Below are 18,528 nucleotides of genomic sequence, written 5' to 3'. Positions count from 1 at the left end.
GCAGAGGGCCCCAGGAGTATTGTAAGACCTCCTGGTCTCACTGGAGTTCCTGGAAGGCAGCGCAGTGGCCTGCAAAGTGTTATGATGTCATGTAGTGACATTTGCTTCATCACATGTCTTGCCCCCACCCATTAAATGACTCAAAGATCTCAGTCAAGTCATGCATCTGTTATGCTGTTGCTCTAGAACTGTATTTAGCGCTGTGGAATTCTCCTATTTTTTCTTATTATCAATATTTGCTTTCCCTATTCAAGCAACGTCTCTGCTTAAAAATGCACATTGGCAGCATGGTGGCACAGTGGTTGGCATTGCTGCCTCATAGCGATGCGGTCATGAGTATGATCTGTGTTTGTATGTTCCTTCTATGTTGGCGCAGACTTCCTCCCAGTGCTCTGGTTTCCTCTCACAGTCCAAAGACATACCGGTAGGTTAATTGTCTTCTGACAAAATGAACCCCGTGTGTGTGGTAGAGATTTAGACTGCAAGCTTCAACAGTGCAGGGACTGATGTGAGTGTTACATATTTTCTGTACGGCATTGTGCAATACGATTGCTATATGAATAAACGATAATAATCTAGCTACATTTTTTTGCAATATTGTTTAGTTTATTTGTTTGAAGCATGAGATGTTTCTTGACAGTCTTCTGAAACGGTTTGGAAGAAGGCTCCCGACAGTGGGAATGACCTGGAATTTGCTCATTTCGTATGTTTTGGTACAAGGAAAGGCTTCAGATGGTCCTTTTTATGGCTTGACCCCGCGTGGGCTCGCTAGACCTCATGAAGACCACGGTCCCCTCCCACCGCTCAGCAAAGTCTGCCTAATGGTTATCTAATTGGAGACGAAAACCATCCGCATCCTCCTTTGCGCCTTGGTTACTTCTTAATTTAAAGCCCTGAAAGATGGTAGAAGAACAAAGCACAAAAGGGTGAGTAAATAAGCCACAGACCCGCATTGGATGCGGCTCTTGTCCGTGTCGAGAATTTACCTCCCTGTTAGCGGATCAAACGTTGTTTGAACGACAAACATCCCCAAAACCGGTCTCATTATCGGAGAGCTTTTCTTTAATCAATTAAAGCAGTGTAATTTTCCCTCTCGCCGGCTTTCTTCTACTGGGATGAAACCAGGGGCAGCCAGCTCCTGCTCGCTCCCAGTCGTGTTCAAAAGACGAGCTGCATCTTTCTCCGAGTAGAGAAACTCTCCCTCATTAACAGGGGGAAAGAAAACGATTTTAATGAGCAGAAACAAGGGCCTGTTTTTTTTCCCTCTTCCTTTTTACAAAGATAACAGAAGTGTGTGTGCCAAATGCATGTACAAAAGCGGCTATGCCGATTAGGCCCTGGCATCTGCTAAATAATACATAGATTTCCCCTAAGGGAAAGGAGATATCCTGACAAGAGGCATTTAGATCTCTTGTGCTTTAGTTTGAAACAATCTAAATTATTTTGTTTTGTAGAATCCTGAGGGAACAATCCTTTCTTTCCATGCTTAGAACATGTGTGTTAGATCGTATGTGACGTCTGAACCCACCATGGAAAAACGCCCACAAACATGCATCCTTTGTAAGTTTAGGATTTAATAATGACCATTTAATTTGAGATATATATATATGTATATATAATATACCAACACAGATTTTCTCCAGCAAATTGCTACTGCATCAGAAATGAATACATTTCTAATACAACAATGCAACACAATATATAAAATAATCAGTACGTTTGCCAAATTATCCAGCAGCAGACTGTGCCCCTAATTGCAATAAGTATCTACAATAAGTTGTTTCTACCTGGTCCAGCCATTATATATGGATGTAATATTAGCGATAATTTCACTTCTTTCTACGGACCATTATGATTAAAAATCTGGGAAAGTGTAAACTGAAGGAAAAGTTTAAAATCTCCCCCAACTTTTATAACAATAAAATAAATTGTAATTGATCACAGTATTCAATGAGTGGTCAACATACTGTCTCTTTTGCACTATAGCAGTGCATTATGGAATGAGGGGCCGTGATAAACAGTAGACATTCTGGAAAAGTGTAAAATTAGGGATTTGTGTGTATGTAATTTATCATTTATACACATGCTGCAAATAAATATCATTAAACCCTATAGGGAAGGTTCAGAGAGTGGCGGATGTTGGACAGATCTGGATACAGCATGTCCTGTTGTCAGTTGTCCACCTAGAGGTCATTCTGAACGCTCATGTGTGCTGTCCACACTTCATAGAGTTAAATCACCCCTGTTTTGTAGTCTGTTAAGCCGTGTTCACCGTACATTAAATGCAGTTCAAACCAAGTGTACCACAGGATTTCAGTATTTTCTGAGGTTTTCATTTTTGCCTCTAGGGAGTGCAGGACATTCTCCCGCATTCCGCCTCTTGCTCGTGAAGTGGGCTGGATGGGGGCCTTCATGACTGGATTCGCCGCAAATCATGTCATTTTAGCCCCACTCCCCACATTGTGCGACGTGAGGGCAGGGTCAAAATGCAAAAATTTGCCACACCCATCTGTACAGTCACAGCCTCCCTTCCCTCTGGGAGAATCCGGAGGGGTAAAATCAAACGTGGACAAGTATGCAGTCAAGTCCAAATTAGGATCCTCACCTCGGGCCTGATTCATTAATGATCTTAACTTGAGAAACTTCTTATTTCAGTCTCCGGGACAAAACCATGTTACAATGCAAGGGGTGCAAATTAGTATTCTGTTTTGCACATAAGTTAAATACTGACTGCTTTTTCATGTAGCACACAAATACTTGATAGCTTATTTGTACACTGAAATTTAAAGTTGATATTTGTCTGCTACATAAAAAAACAGACAGTATTTAACTTATGTGCAAAACAGAATACTAATTTGCACCCCTTGCATTGTAACATGGTTTTGTCCAAGAGACTGAAATAAGAAGTTTCTTAATTAAAGATCCTTAAGGAATCAGGCCCCTGATCGTGAAGTATTAAATTCCATTTAACATCAGCTTTCCACAGCTGTCTCTGGTTCTGAGCTCGGGTGTAAACTCTTCTCTACTTCGTTGTGGTTTTGAAGGCAGGCAGATTTCTAGATTTATAATATGATTGGACGATGGGCAAATTTATCTAATATGGCTGACAATTCAGCGAGAGAAAACAAAACCTGCTTCACCGCTGTATTAAACATATAGCAAAAAAAAAACCATTTTTTTTTTACTGAACTATACAAAATACAGTTTAAAATAAAATAAAACAGTAGTTAGAGTGTATTTATATTATTCGTATCCCTCTATATGTGTGTAATGTAATATTAAGGGATGTATGTACAAAAAGCTGTGTGTGTATGTATGGGTTTCCTCCGGGTGCTCCGGTTTCCTCCCACACTCCAAAAACATACTGGTAGGTTAATTGGCTGCTTTCAAAATTGACCCTAGTCTCTGTGTGTGTGTGTGTGTGTGTGTGTGTGTGTGTGTGTGTGTGTGTGTGTGTGTGTGTGTGTGTGTGTTAGGGGATTTAGACTGTAAGCTCCAATGGGGCAGGGACTGATGTGAGCGAGTTCTCTGTACAGCGCTGTGGAATCAGTGCCGCTATATATATGTGTGTGGATGTGTGTGTGTGTATACACACACACACGGGTCAATTTTGTCAGCAGCCAATTAATCTACTAGTATGTGTATCATCATCATCATCATCATTTATTTATATAGCGGCACTAATTCCGCAGCGCCGTACAGAGAACTCGCTCACATCAGATATGTATATCCTCTTTTTTTTATATTTTTGTCTCCAAGCCATGTGGTGGTCATTTACACTATCTAGATTTTTTTCATACACCGTGCAGAGTGCATTCTCCGAATCTGTGCACTGATTATCTTTCCAAGTAACGTTTCAATATTCATATCCTTCCTCGCGTTGAGGCTGAAAAACAATGTGATCTGCAGCTCCTGGGATATCCCTGTAGCTGTTTCGAGAACCTTGTAAGTTTTAACATGCAAATCCACACGGTAATATTCCAGTCAGAACATGGAGTCAGCGGCGGCGAGAGCCGCTGAGAGCTCTCTGCTCGCAGCCCGCTGTGTCCTTTACACCAAATTATTTCATCTCTTCATCAGCCAACAAAGGTCAAGGTAGAAAGTATGTAGACTGCTCAGTGTGGTTATCCACAGTCATTTGCAATATATGTATATGTTATTGTTATGGTAATTACCACCAGCGCTCGTCACCCAGTTGTCGGGCAGGAGTCTGCGACCTGTAAACTCGGAAGTTCTCTTTCCTTGAGATAAAAAATACATTCCCTTGAATACAGTGTGTGGTGCTTTAAATAATGAATAAACCAAGGCAGACAGAAGCTCAGTTTTATTAACTTTGACCTTTTCGCCCATTAAAAAGGCAGATTTCTAAATATTTAATGTTTGCTTATAGATTTTAGGCCTCAATCCTGGAAGGAGGGGTGAGGTATATCTGATTAACACAACTTAGTAACTAGTTCTGCCCTTTTTTTTCTAGTTTCCTTTTTGTGTCCGATGATAACACAATGTATAGTTTCTGTTGTTGGAACCAAACAGTGATTCAAGATTGCTTGTTTTTTATTTATTTTGTATCCTTTATCGTGTAGGCTTAGTGTTTCCTGTATTCCATTTGTTTTGTTTTTCAGTATTATAATGTTGTACATGAAATTATTGCATTTTGGCGGTATGTGGCTTATTTCATGTGCTATATAGTGGCTTAAAAAGAGACTACATTTGTCTCTAAGCATCGCTACCGTTATGGAATAAATGTCCTTTCATTTTTTTGTGCATTTCACAAGTGTAGATAAATCAATTAAACTAAACCCAAAACACAAGTTGAGTTCTATAAATGAGTTATAGTGCTTACTGTAACTTGTACTGTGCTGTTTCACCTTGTACTGTGCCATTGTTTGTCCTTGTACGGCTCTACGGATACTTTGTGGCGCCCTATAAATAAAAATTAATAATAATAATAATATTACTAATATCATATATATGTTATATATATATATATATATATATATATATATATATATATATATATATATATATATATATATCTATATCCATAAAATGAGATGACAGCCAGCCCTTACCTATCCTGAATTTGCACAGTAAATATTAGGTGGTAACTTGTATTTAAGTTTATTTGCCCCTTAACTGTAGCTGGGGAGTCCTATACATGCTGGCAAGGTGCATGGTTGCCAACCGTAGACCGATAACGTCAGACTGTGCTAGATGTCACATAGGCTTCATAGCATTGAGTCTGAATTGGGGTTTCAGACTCTTATCGTCAGACCCTGGGTCTATTTAATTTTATTTTTATGTTTCTATATTTTTGAATTACATTTGGTTTTAAAACAAATCAATATGTTTTGGCAAACCCTGGGTATAATGTAGCCCAGGGATGGGCAACAGGCGGCCCAACGAGTCTTCACCTGCCCTCCCTGCCGATTTATTGTCAGGTTTCTATGTTCAGCTTGTAACACTCGTTTATCTGACATTAACCTACTTGCCGATAGGATATTACAGATGGGTGTCTCTTTCCTTGATTATTTGGATTGTTTTAACCTATTACTGGGGTTGAGGTTAAAATACGGCCCTTTTGAAGGTCAGTGACCCTCCCGCGTGGCCCCTCTAGTCTTCTGGTTACCCATCTCCACCCAGCTCCGGTCCTACAGAATCCACTTAATTTGTACTTTTCCGGGCTGTATCAATTAAAGTGAAGTTAGCGTTCTCTTTAGCCAAGCACTATAGCCAGCTGCGTCTGACATGGTTGAACTTGCAGCGTTTTTTAATCAGCCATATCTAGAAAAGATCAGAGAAAAGCAGAGGAAACATTTGAGTGTGGGTTTTGCCAAGCTGCCTCTCTTTAATTCCATAACGAGAGTGGAGATCGACGCTTCGAGCCGTTAACATTCTAAAACACTGGGCTTTCAAAGCTGCTCTGTCCCTCTTCTTCTTCTTTTTTTATTTTTTATTAATTTGACGTTCAGGGAAATCGGAGATAGAAAAAAATTTAGGGAAATAAATCAACTTTCTGTTGGAGAATTGCTACGTCTTACCAAGGATTTGTTATAACTGCAAAAGAAAACTTTGCATAGCCAACATTGTCTACGTTCTCTACCAGCTCAGTAGTTATGTTAAATCATTGTTATTTATACGAATTTTATTTAACATGTGCCACTGAAAGGACATGTCTTTGTGGGATATTTCAGGGTGGGGTCTCTTGCATCTTCAATTCAAACCAAAATGTTTTATCAAGTCCTGCCATTTGATTTTTACTCCTATCCTGTGTTTTGGGCCTTGTTCTTCGTTTTATTGAAACATAGAACACAGTTTACATGCGAAAAAGCCTCATTGAAGCAGTTTCTCTTTGAAACCAGTGACATGTTTTTCACTTTCCTGGAAAGTCTGATTGGCTGAGCTAGATTTTCCCTTTCACCATAAAGTCTCTTGTGTTGTAGGAACTGCCTTCGGTGTCAGCTGAAAGAGTTTTGATATTGAGATGGTGGTCCCTACAGGCTTATAATGTGAGCAGCCCCGTTTGAACACAGTAGTACGTGTATTAAAAGAACAGTCTATAAGACGTCTTCCTGAAGGCACCTATAAAATACTTCATGACAGCGCTGAACACAATTGCCTAGGAAGCTGGTGGTGGGTAGCGGGAAGGGAACGCATTTGCCTGTAGTGTTGAATAGAAGTGTCGCTTCCTGATATGATTGCGGCGAGGAATTAATTGGTTGCTGGTCCTGTGTGTGTTTTTTTTTTTTTAGAGGGGAGAAAAAGCTTTATCTGTCATCGGTGTCAATTACTCATTTTCCGCCTGAAGTTGCCTGTGCCTTCAGTTCCCGCATTCATTAAATCCTCCTTCTCTCAATCAGTCTCTGCAGCTTTCAGCTAATGAATAGTGGGTACGGTGAGGCCGTCGTTTGTGTAGACCCTGGAAGGTTTCATCTTATTTTAGTCTACTTGGAGAATGTCTGGTTGATCTGTCACTGGCTGCCGTGGTCTTGGAACCTGGAACAAGTTTCATACAAATTGTTTGTGAAATTTTAAACCTTGAAAACTTTTTATTAATATTTTTAGTTTCTATGGCTAAAACATAACTTCTCATACTTTACTAGATTTGTATTTGTTGTGCTCTCTTTTCTATGTGTAGCAAAAGTTATATCCGTTTCGATTTAAAAATAAAATTCAACAGCATCATGTATTCACGATATCTCATTAAGTCATAAATGGTTCTTAATACAAATGCTGTATTTAAAGGGTTAGTTAAGTATTTGTCATCTCAATTTCCTCAGATTGTTTTTGGGAGGCACCTTTGGATTCACTGGATCTTGATGAGGGACTTGGAGATCCGGGAATTATAGCTCATATATAAACCAATAAGCATTATCTCAAAATGATTATACCTATGTGAAGGTTATATTTATACAGGCAATGTAGCAATAGCGGACCCTTCTGTACTCCTCCCATGGAAGGGTTCTTCCTTAATGTAGAAGTCTGGGGCTCTTTGGTAACATCATGCCCTAGGGTCCAACTTTTTTTTTTTTCACCACTGAGCTCAGAGTCTTCCTGCTTTTTGTGGGCCCATCCTGGATGTTTCCCCTTACCCCTTGGGTCCCTATTGGGCTGGAGACTGGAAGAAGGGCTGAGCTGAAATAATGGTCGTCTTCAGTCCCCTCACCTTGTCCCTATGGTGGAGGCTCTGGATAGTCTAGGGTTGTTCATCTTGAAACAATGGGTTTATGAATGTATCCGGTTACGAGGTCAGGGTAAAGGTTTAGCAGAATAGCCGGTTTACCCTTATTAGTGTGTTAAACACTGATCTCTTTTCTTGGAGGCCTGGGGAGGAGAAACTTAGCAAACTTCGATTTCCAGCCAAAACAGTTGTGATTTTGTACCAAGCGGTAAAATGTTTTTCAGGTTGGATTTATGAATAGGATTTAGCATATTGCTCACTCAGCCTATGTTAAATATACTACCTCAGTCTTCAATAGAACAGCTCCTCTAGTGGCCAAATTGAACTATGACAATATTTGGGTACATTGTCTTACAGGCATGGAGGAGCCTTTGTTTTGCTGAGTGACATATTACCTACATACTACATACATTTATAAAAAAAAGGTTTGAGGACAGTGTTTGTTTAAAATAGTAATTATTTTATGTTGGTGCCTAAAACACCTTGTATAGCTAAAATGTAATTTGCCTTAGTTATAATGCGGATGATCTGCAGCATCTTCTTTCTTGGTTGTCAAAACATCTTGGTTTGTGCAGGAAACCAAGTGCACCTGCTCCTGGAGTAATTCTGAATGACTGGCACATTGGGTGAGCCTTTCACAAAACACAAGAAAGCAAAACAAAACCGTAGTAGTGCAATCCACTTAAAGTGGAGGTGGGCTACGTTTCCCTCCCTGCAGGAGTCCCCCAAATCGCAGTTGGCTTTCATTCCTCTCCGAATCGTCATGATTGTTGCATGCTGCCTGAAGAACAGGGTTTGCTTGACGTAGGATTTGATTTTTAAGTTGACAAAATATGGTTATACTTGAGTCGTGTGGAGCACAGCAAATACTTATATACTATGCATACAAGCCCAACTGGCCAACATACTATGTAGCCAAATGATCAGCATCCAAATTCCCACAATTACCAGTACTATATACATATAGTCCATTATCAAAATACCACTCCATACAGTCCTAGTACCAAAATATGGAGTCCTTTGTCACCTCACTCAGGACCTGCTGTTAGTCACATGCTCCCGCTGTGGTCAATAGTACTTCTGCCAATCACAGTGCTAGCAAGTTAATGTTATTTATGTGCTTGAGATCTTAACATTTTCTTTGCCAAATGAACAGACTGTAGATAATGGAGAACATGGTTTCACTTAATATAAATGCAAAGCTATGGATTTAACAAACTTGGGGACCAGGAATTGACCAGCTGCGCCTAAGACTTGACCATTTTTTTTAATGTCCTTTTCAATCAATCCTTTTTATCTCAAACAAAAATACTTCAGTTGCATCGTATAACGTTTTTGTCATTTCTTTTGTTTGCTTGAAATGTTTTGTTAAACTCTGAAGACTTTCCATAATAATACAGTAAAAAATTAAGTCTGTTTTGTGTTTACAGTTTGTTTGTTTTTTTAATATTTATGTACCGATCCATATTTGGATATCTCTTTGAATATATTTTTTATTTTGCATTGGTTTGTTTGGATGTTTGAACCAGTGTTTGTGACTTCCTTCCCCAGTTGCAGTACCATGCTGGACTTGCATCCGGTCTCCTAAACCAGCAGTCCCTGAAACGCTCGGCTAATCAAATGGGAGTGTCCGCGAAGAGAAGACCCAAGGCTCAACCTACCACCCTCGTCCTTCCACCTCAGTGAGTTTTTTTCTACTTAATACAGCTAAATGTAAAATAATGCTTGTGGAACACAAAAATCGGATAGCAGAATAAAGAATGAATTGCGATGGAATGTCGCCAACGACCGAGAAAAGGGATCTTGGCGCTCCTGACGAGATGACGTAAAGAAGCAGTGTAGTCAGCAGTGGGAAAAGCCAATATAATATTTGGTGGTACAGGAAGAGGCAGGTTATATTGTCACATTATATAAGTCACTGTAAGACCTAATTTAAAGTACTGCGGATCGGGTGATAGAGAAATGGTTGTGGTGTGGATTCATAATACAGTAAAATAAATCAGGAATGCATGGGACGACGATATTGGTAATGTTAAGACTCCCGTACTGGGTGGACATGTAGATTGTCTTCTGCCTCATTATCCATGTGTCTATATTAAGCAGAGCCCTATGTAAGCCCTGATTCCTGCTTCTGTCATGACATCGCACAGACTGCTAGCACAATGGTCGCAGTGCAGTGTCTGCTGGGACTTCAAATGAAGGGACATGCAATGACAGGAGCGAGAGGCAATAGCGCCTTCTAGCAATTCGGATCCTCCGTTGTTGGGGCCTCTTCCCGGACCCAGCAGTGCAGAATAGGTGTACCAGAGGAGGGGGTGGGGTTACTTTTCAAATTTTTCCCTGTAAAGGTGGAATAATTCTCTAATGCTTACCAACTTAGATACACAGTTCCATTTTTATTTAGGAGAAATCATTACTTTGTCCTCCAGCGTGAATGACATTTTGGAGTAGCGCTGTGTATATTCCTAGAGGGCACTCAGACCTTTATTTCCATGTTTAAGATGTGGAAACTTTTTCTATTTGATTTGCTTTACAAACCCCTTGTCAGTTAAGGAATGGTGTAAGTTATTCAGTCAGCTGTTAAAGGATAACTCCAGCCAAGAGCAGAAATGTAGTTTTTAGGTGTCTATTGAGTTAATATAAGACATTGTTCTTACTGCAGATTGTGGTGATCACCTGATCCGCTGGGATCCCCGATATCTGTACTGGTCCCACACTGCACTTCTCTTGTGAAAGCGGGTGTCATTGCCTCTCCCCATGAACATTACACTCATGTGTTTAGAAAGAGGAGTGTGGCATTGGATTATTACAGCTATTGTGGACCCTGATTGATATGAAGTATGAAGTTTATTCTCTTAAGTTATCCTCTACACCCTTAACCTGCCCCTTGGACCCCATCACCTCTCACCTTCACCACTACCTGCTCTCACCATGCTCACCTCTTTAATCTGTTCCTCTCCACTCAAATCTTCCCCTCATCCTTTAAACATGCTCTTGTATTGTCCATTTTTAAAATACCCAATCTTGACCTAACTACCACCTCATTTCTTTTCTCCCTTTTGCCTCCGGTATACTTGATCTGCTTCTCTACAACCGTCTCAGCAGCTACCTCTCTGACAACTCCCTCTTTGAACCTTTCCAATCTGGCTTGCGCCCCCTCCACTCTACAAAAACTACCTTGAGCAAAGTCACCAATGATCTCCTCCCTGCCAAATCCAGGGGCCTTTTCTCCCTGCTAATCCTCTTGGATCTCTTTGCGGCCTTTGACATCTTGGATCACCATCTCCTACACCCGTCACACCATTGGCCATTCTGACACCGTCCTTTCATGGTTCACCTCTTACCTTGCTAACCGCTCCTCCTCTGTTTCTACCTCTGGTTCCTCCACCTCTCCCCATCCATCCTTCCTGTAGGAGTCCCACAGGGTTCTATCCTTGGCCTTCTGCTGTTTTCTCTGTACACCTCCTCCCTGGGTAAACTCATCAGTTTCTTCAGCCTCCAATACCACCTCTGTGCCGACGACACTCAACTTTACATCTCATTTCCTGATCTTTCCTTACGCTTTCTCAAACTTAACATAACCAAAACTGAACTCTTTGTCTTCCTGCCATCAGGAGTCTTCTCCCTTCCAGACCTCTCTGTCACAGTTGACAACACCACTATCTCCTCTGTTCCACAACTCCGCTGCTTGGGTGTCACTCTTGACACCTCCCTCTCCTTCACCCTCACATTCAATCTCTTGCCCAATCCTGTCGCTTCCAGCTCCGCAACATCAGCCGTGTCAGACCCTTCCTCTCCCAAGATGCCACGAAAACTCTCTTCCACTCACTGATCATTTCTCGTCTCGACACTGCAACCTTCTCCTTACTGACCTCCCCCGCTCCCATCACGCTCTTCTTCGATCTATACTTTATGCTGCCGCTTGACTTATCTTTCTCACAGCTCCATGTCGCCCTCCCCTCTCGGTTATACCTTACACTGGCTCCCCTTCCCCTACAGAATCCTCTTCAAGCTCCTCACTCTCACGTACAAGGCCCTCCCCAACTTCACTGCTCCCTACATCTCCAATCTCATCTCCATACTTCCTACCGCCTTCTCTGGTCAGCCAGTGACCTTCACCTTTCCTCCCCTCTCTTAACTACATTTCACTTCCTTATCCAAGACTTCTCCCGTCCCCACCTTTGGAACAATTTCCCTCATTCTATCAGACTGTCCTCTAGCCTTGTTTAGCGGTCATTGAAAAACCTGTTTAGAAAAACCTACCAGTCCCCCATTTCACCCTTTCACCATGTATAACTCACCTTCTTTCCTCCTTCATCTTTCCCACTCTTACTTCTTGCCCTCAGTTTCTCTTACACTGGCTCATCCCCATGTATCTATCTTTTGTCTGCCCCTTTCCCTTTAGATTGTAAGCTCTAGTGAGCAGGGTCCTCTTCCCTCCTGTTCTCATTACCTATAACTTTTGCTCACCAGCTACACTGCGCACCTCCTCTTTGGGCTCTCTTCCCATTGACTCCACTCCTACATTGTCTTTGAACCTCTTTCAGTGGCTCTAAACCTGTTAATTTTGCCCATGCTAATGGGCACAGGTTTCAGCCTGTGCTGTGTTTGCACCCCAGTAGTTGTGTTGAAAATTGTAGTGATATTTGTGTACTGTATTGTACTGTTATACTATGTACTGTCTTGTTTGCCCTCTGTACGGCACTGCGGACCTCAACCTATAAATAAACTTTAATAATAACAATAATAAGTACAGCTCATCCTTGGTAAGTACAAACTTGATTTTCATATTGGCTCATTATATGGTGATGGCTATTGTCTGCAATACATAGTAACAGAGACCCAGGAATTTAACATGTGATCAATATGGACCCTTTGCTCCTTCTCTGTGCTGCAGGGAAGGTTCTTTACAGTAAGAGGAGTAGTTAGTAGTAGAAGCATGAGGAGGTATAGGGGGAGATGTATCAAAACTTTTAAAAAGAGAAAGTAGAGGTGTTGCCCATAGCAACCAATCAGATTCTAATGATCATGTTCTGTAATGTGCTCTGAATCTGGTTGCTATAGGCAACGCCTTCACTATTCCTTTTTAGAAGGTTCGATAAATCTGCCCCATAGTTTTGTCAATGCTAAAAATAAATTGTTTAAGTATGGACAAAATGTTAATTTTGAAAGTACTTATCTCCTGTGTAGTGACATTGATCAATAATCCAGTTCCTCTGGTTGAACGGCCCACTTGTGGGCAGCTTTTATTGCCGTTTTCTATTACAAATATGCCATTGTCCTTTCTGACCCACAGATATGCGACACCGAGTCCCAGCATACTCTGCTTTTCTGTTTCTTTTTCATACTTTTTCTTGGCTCTCCAGAGGTCTGAGGAGTTTGCCATCCACTCTTCTTTCTTATTGCAGAGCATTAACTACCAATATTCACGGGATAGCATGCATATAACCTGTAATGAAGTCGTAATCCCCACATCCGCGTTCCTGCTCCTCTCTTGAATTGGAGCACAGAGAGCAGCCTAATTAAAAATTAAAACACTGTTTGCAGTTCCAGCACACTAAGATGGGTATTTGTACAAGGCTGGGATTGAGCTAATAAGAACAAGATCCTTGTCCAATAAGTTTCATTATCAAACAGCTCATTCAGTATTCTCTGGGCTAAAGTAGCCCCCAAGAACAAAAGAAATCTCGTCAATGTTACTCTGTTCCTTCATGCTCTGTAGATGGCTGAAGTTCTGTGCAGAACGGGTTGAAAGGGTGACTACACCGAACGCACAAGTTGATCAATCAGAAATGTAATCTTACATTCTTATATCTATATGTAGAAGCTTCTATACCCTGACCAGAGTTCAGATGTTTGACATTGTGTGACCTCGTTTTTCACTGTATCAAGTCAGTCTGAAATGATAATACACTTAAGCCCCTATATATGTAATGGGCCACCTGATACACTACACAGGGCCCGAATGGTGCTGCCCTCTATGAACACAACCTCCTGCATTTACAACATAAAATAGATTAGTACATACATTAGGCACAATAGGAGTAAAGAAAATGTGAGGTTACAACGCCTTTAAGATAACTGAAGATTTCTGACTCCAAAAAGTAAAAGCGTATTTTTTTTTTTGTGTTTGTTTGTGTGATTATCCTTTTGCGTCTATGCTGTATATTGGCTCAGAAATCCTTTATGCTGGTGTTTACCGTCAAGTAATAGACTAGGTTTAAGCCGTATTAATAGTAATAAACATGTAAGCTTATATGTGTACTTAATATCATGGAAATTAATATTGCTTGTGCAAAGGGGATATGAGCTTAGCCAAGGCCCCAAAAAATAATTACTAGAAGCGCACAAAATATAAGGGGCACAGAGTGGCCTGGTAAGTCTCTTGAGACAGCTGCCGCTATAGGTCTGTCTGGAGTGTTCCACAGGACTCCATGGATGTTCTTTTCAGGATGTCTGATTCCCTCATCTTTATTTAGACTTTTGACCTTAACAAATCTCTGTCTAATCTCCTTATGCATAAAACTCTGAAACACGTGAGTCTGGTTTTTACGTCGTACAGTAACGAGGGAGAAGCCGCAAAAGTCTGTCTGTAATCTCCTTTTGCCTTCTTATTTCAAGCTGGGCTTTTTTTTTAATTAATGTCTTTAATTGGCAAGCTTTTATTTCAGTTAGAAAGTCTCTGTGGGGAAACGGACACATGAATAAAGACTTCGAGGTAGTCTCCTAAATGTCGCTGCCGTGATATATAAATCCTTGAAACATTAGTATAACCCTGCAGGTCAGAGATATAGGACTGACGGACTTGGAGCTGGTCATCTCTGAATTGTTGAGACTTTGACCTGTCTGAGCTGCAACAAATGCATTTAATGTATGCATGTCATTTCCCTCTTCCTGCTGTGTTTCTGACTTGCTGATGATCTCTGACCAGACACTACAAGGACAATGCTCAAAGATTCCAATCTGCATTAAAACCATAGCAACCAATCAGCAACTGGCTTTGATCTGTCTGGTGTAAGTTACACAGTGAAAGCAAACGTCTGATTGGTTTTCGAAGTGTCGATGCAGATAGAAAAACCTTGATATGTTTATAGCATTTGACTGTTTTTCAATATAGTATATGCACTGATAATATACTTTTACTTCCAGAATGCATCATGCTTTAGCAATATCTATTCAGACTCTCTCTCCATTGGGCTGCAGGATAAGATTGTTATGTGTATAATCACATGTTTTTGTTATGATGGAAGTCCGCCATTAATTTCCTCCTGGCATAAGGGCTCAAATCTAATTCTTACACTGCAGATTCTGGAACTTAAATTTGGCAAGCTGCATTAATCATTCTCAAAAGCCAGCTGAAGGCAGTGGTTTGTTACTCTATGTAAGGAGAGGAGGTGCATGGTCTCCAGATGTTGTGAAACTACACGATCCAGCATGCCCTGCCATCTATCTACTGGCAAAGCATGCTGGGACTTGTAGTTTTCCAATATCTCTAAAGTCACAGGTTGGCCAACTCTAGTGGGCATCTTTTTCTGGTAGGCACGCTATAAGAAAAAATAAATGTGGACCCAATATATCACATTTAGTGTAGCTGCCAATTCATTTACTGATCTTGGAAATAAAGTGTCTTTTTATTTGCCTGTAACCGTTTTATAAGCTGTATGGTAACCAGCATTAAACCACTTGATAAAGTTTACAGAGCGGAAACAACAGAGTGATTATTTCTACAAAGTGACGTTTATCACCACTTACACTGTTATCTATCTCTGGCTGCGAGCGTCTCCCCCCGTATTCTGATACCACAACTACATGCTGGCCGGTAGACTCGCAGCATCCTGTCCTTTACAGCTCAATCACACGGACAGATTAAGGCTGACAGTTGATGTTGCAGATTACTGTTGGGAACACATGTACAATAAAGAGTAAGATGATGCCAGATGAAATGTCACAGAGACGTAAGATGTGTTTTTAATGGACCACTGCAATGCAAATTGCTTTATCTAGAATCACTGGTAGCACTCACAGGTAAATGGGTTCAGGAGTTTATTAGAATTAATGACATATGGCCACGATCTATAGGAGAATCTTGTTTTGCAATACCCCAGACTTCTTGTCTGCAAGTCAGATAAAGAACACATCATTTACAGTTATAACGGCAGCTTGCTGAAGACAATAGCATGCATGTCGTTACATTGATCAGGGGCAAACGCAGGATTTGTACAGGGGGGTTTCCACACTACCCCACCAGTGGGCGTGGCCAGCATGCATGGGGGTGTGGCTATAATTTTAGACAGTGCTTGGCCTGTCTCCAACTCTTCCTACTCCCATAATATACATGGGCAATGCAACGTGCTAGGTGCACGCAGCTCTCCATTTTCAAGCAGAGCTGTGTGAAGCGGGAGCAGGGTCCAGCCACCTCAATTATACAGTGCCCCAGGCTTTGAGGGGGGTTTCTATGCACTAGGAACCCCCCCCCCCTTGGTTTGCCTATGTTGATAGATATATTTTTAGTGATGTTCAGCCGACTTTATTTATTATTTGCAATATTATTCTCCCCGTTACTGGTTCCGAGGCTGAATCTTGGAAACAGTTTGATGGAGGAACACAAAAATTGGGACAAAATACACAGTGTCTATTGCACCTTTTCATTTGTCTGGAGTATGCAGATTCTTATATTTTGAAACAATAATGTTCTCATTGACTTTACTAGGACTAGTATGTTAGTTTTGTCTTAATAAAGGCTATTTGGGCACTTCAGTTCTCATTTGTTTTGCACTGGTTACAGGAAAGTATTCTTGACGGTTCACTGACATGTAACTGTCGCCCAATATACAAAACATAATGTAAGAAGATCACTGCCTGCAGTATTGAGAATAATATCGCTGCAGCTTAATGATTCTGAGATTGTCGGGGCTCATTGGGATAAAGAATGGCTCAGGGATAAGGCAAGATGTCATTAAGTAGAGTCTGTGCGCTGACTTCATAGACATTATCGGGGGCTTTATGAAACGCTGCCAGTGTGAACTGAGAGCTGCTCTCTTCATCCTACGGATTCCTATTTTATTCTAGCTATAGTTACAGTGCATATATGTACCTGAAAACAAATATGTTCATGTGATGTAGGACTGCATTGTGGGTTAGCAGCGACAAAATCTAGAACATACTTGCAAACTCTCCTGGAATGTCCGGGAGACTCCCGAACTTCGGGACGGTCTCACGGACTCCCGGGAGAGCTGGCAAGTCTCCCGCATCCGGGAATTACCTTCCCGAAATGACGCGATTTGCGTCATTTTGGCCCCACCCCCACAACAAAACGGCATTTCCGTCACGGGGAGGGGCCAAAATGACGCGATTGCCGTGCCCCCGCCTGGGGGATTTTTCTCTGTTTGCTCCTTTTAGGATAACCCCACCCTTTCAAGCACCTGCTATGAGCCTATAAATTGATTTAGCAACTTCCACATCTCTATTGCATACGTGCCATAGAGACTCCCAAAATCCAGGTAGGTCTCGGACTCCCAGGGGAGCAGGAAAATATCCCGCATACTGCAGTTTGCTCGCCAAAATGCAGCGATTCGCGGTGAATCACCCCATTTTGTCCCCGCTCCTTGTCAAAAAAAGGCGTTTTGTCACGAGAGCGGGCCAAAATGTTGCGCTTGACCTGCCCTGCCCCTTCTTGCCCTCTAACCACGCCCCCTGCACGGGATCTCCCGGAATTCACTATTTAAAGGTTGGCAACTATGCTGTATTGTTTGTTTGACTTTTGTATTTGTATAATGGAAATATCTAGAGATCGGTGCTAAATCATACTTGCCAACTCTCCCGGAATGTCCGGGAGACTCCCGCATTTTGCGAGAGTCTCACGGACGCCCGGGAGAGTGTGACAATATCCCGGATCTGCCCGCTTCCTAGTGAAGTGGGCAGAATTAGCTCCTAAACGCCGCGATTCCCAGTGAATCGCGGCGTTTGGCCCGACCCCCCGCTGTCAAATGACGCGTTTGCGTCATTACGTCCACCTCTCCTGGAAACCAACTTTGTCAAGTGTGCTAAATGTTACATTATTCCATATCTCCTCCTCCTTAGTCATGTTTTATAATTGAAGGTGTGGACCAGCTACACATGGTGGAATTACATAATAGGAATTACATCAGACATGCAAAACAAGTGTGCGTCTGGTCAATACTGAGAAACCAGGACATTTCAGAGACATTTCTGTAGAAACTGAGACTTGGACTAGAAATTAGGGACAGTTTGTAGTAATCCCTATGTTTTCCTCTGTACTAAGCACAATTGAGCAATGACCAGTTTTGAATTGGATTCACAGCTCTGCCAATACTTCTCACAGTGAGATAGATCTTTACTTCTGCTTTTCACACTTCTTTTCCAACTGAGGTCACCTGGGCAAGTTGACCACTTGGTGTTAAATGCATTTTTTTTTTAGCATCTGTTAACAAACTCAACCCAGGTTATTACAATGGGTAAACTAGTGGGAAAAGCAGAAAGAACGCAATATATCGTTATATAAAGGAGTCCTGTTGGCAGGTAGGTCTGTCTACGTTTAGTGGTTTTTCTTTTTTTCTGCTTTAAATGCTGTTCGATAATTTGACCCTGCAATTCAGTCTGCTGAGCATCCTGGGAGATGTAGTTTACAACTTGCTGTTGCACCAAATGTTATTTACTTGTATTGTGACACAGACAAAGGCAAAAATAACACTTGGGGCTAGATTTACTAAACTGCGGGTTTGAAAAAGTGGGGATGTTGCCTATAGCAACCAATCAGATTCTAGCTTTCATTTATTTAGTACATTCTACAAAATGACAGCTAGAATCTGATTGGTTGCTCTAGGCAA

The 18,528-nt window shown here is 41.4% G+C and overlaps 1 protein-coding gene across 1 annotated transcript in view; it reads left to right on the top strand.

The window, feature by feature from the left end:
• Positions 1-18,528, top strand: part of MED27 (mediator complex subunit 27) — a 182,354-nt gene that overhangs the window by 62,999 nt on the left and 100,827 nt on the right. Inside the window, exon 3 of the mRNA XM_075185275.1 lies at positions 9,233-9,363. Coding sequence (XP_075041376.1) covers positions 9,233-9,363 — 131 coding nt within the window. The remainder of the gene's footprint in view (positions 1-9,232; positions 9,364-18,528) is intronic.

Source organism: Mixophyes fleayi, chromosome 9 (genome assembly GCF_038048845.1).
Source record: "Mixophyes fleayi isolate aMixFle1 chromosome 9, aMixFle1.hap1, whole genome shotgun sequence".
In the NCBI taxonomy this organism is placed as follows: Eukaryota; Metazoa; Chordata; class Amphibia; order Anura; family Limnodynastidae; genus Mixophyes; species Mixophyes fleayi.
Note: the sequence above shows the minus strand (reverse complement) of the source record. Positions and strands in the feature narration are given on the sequence as shown.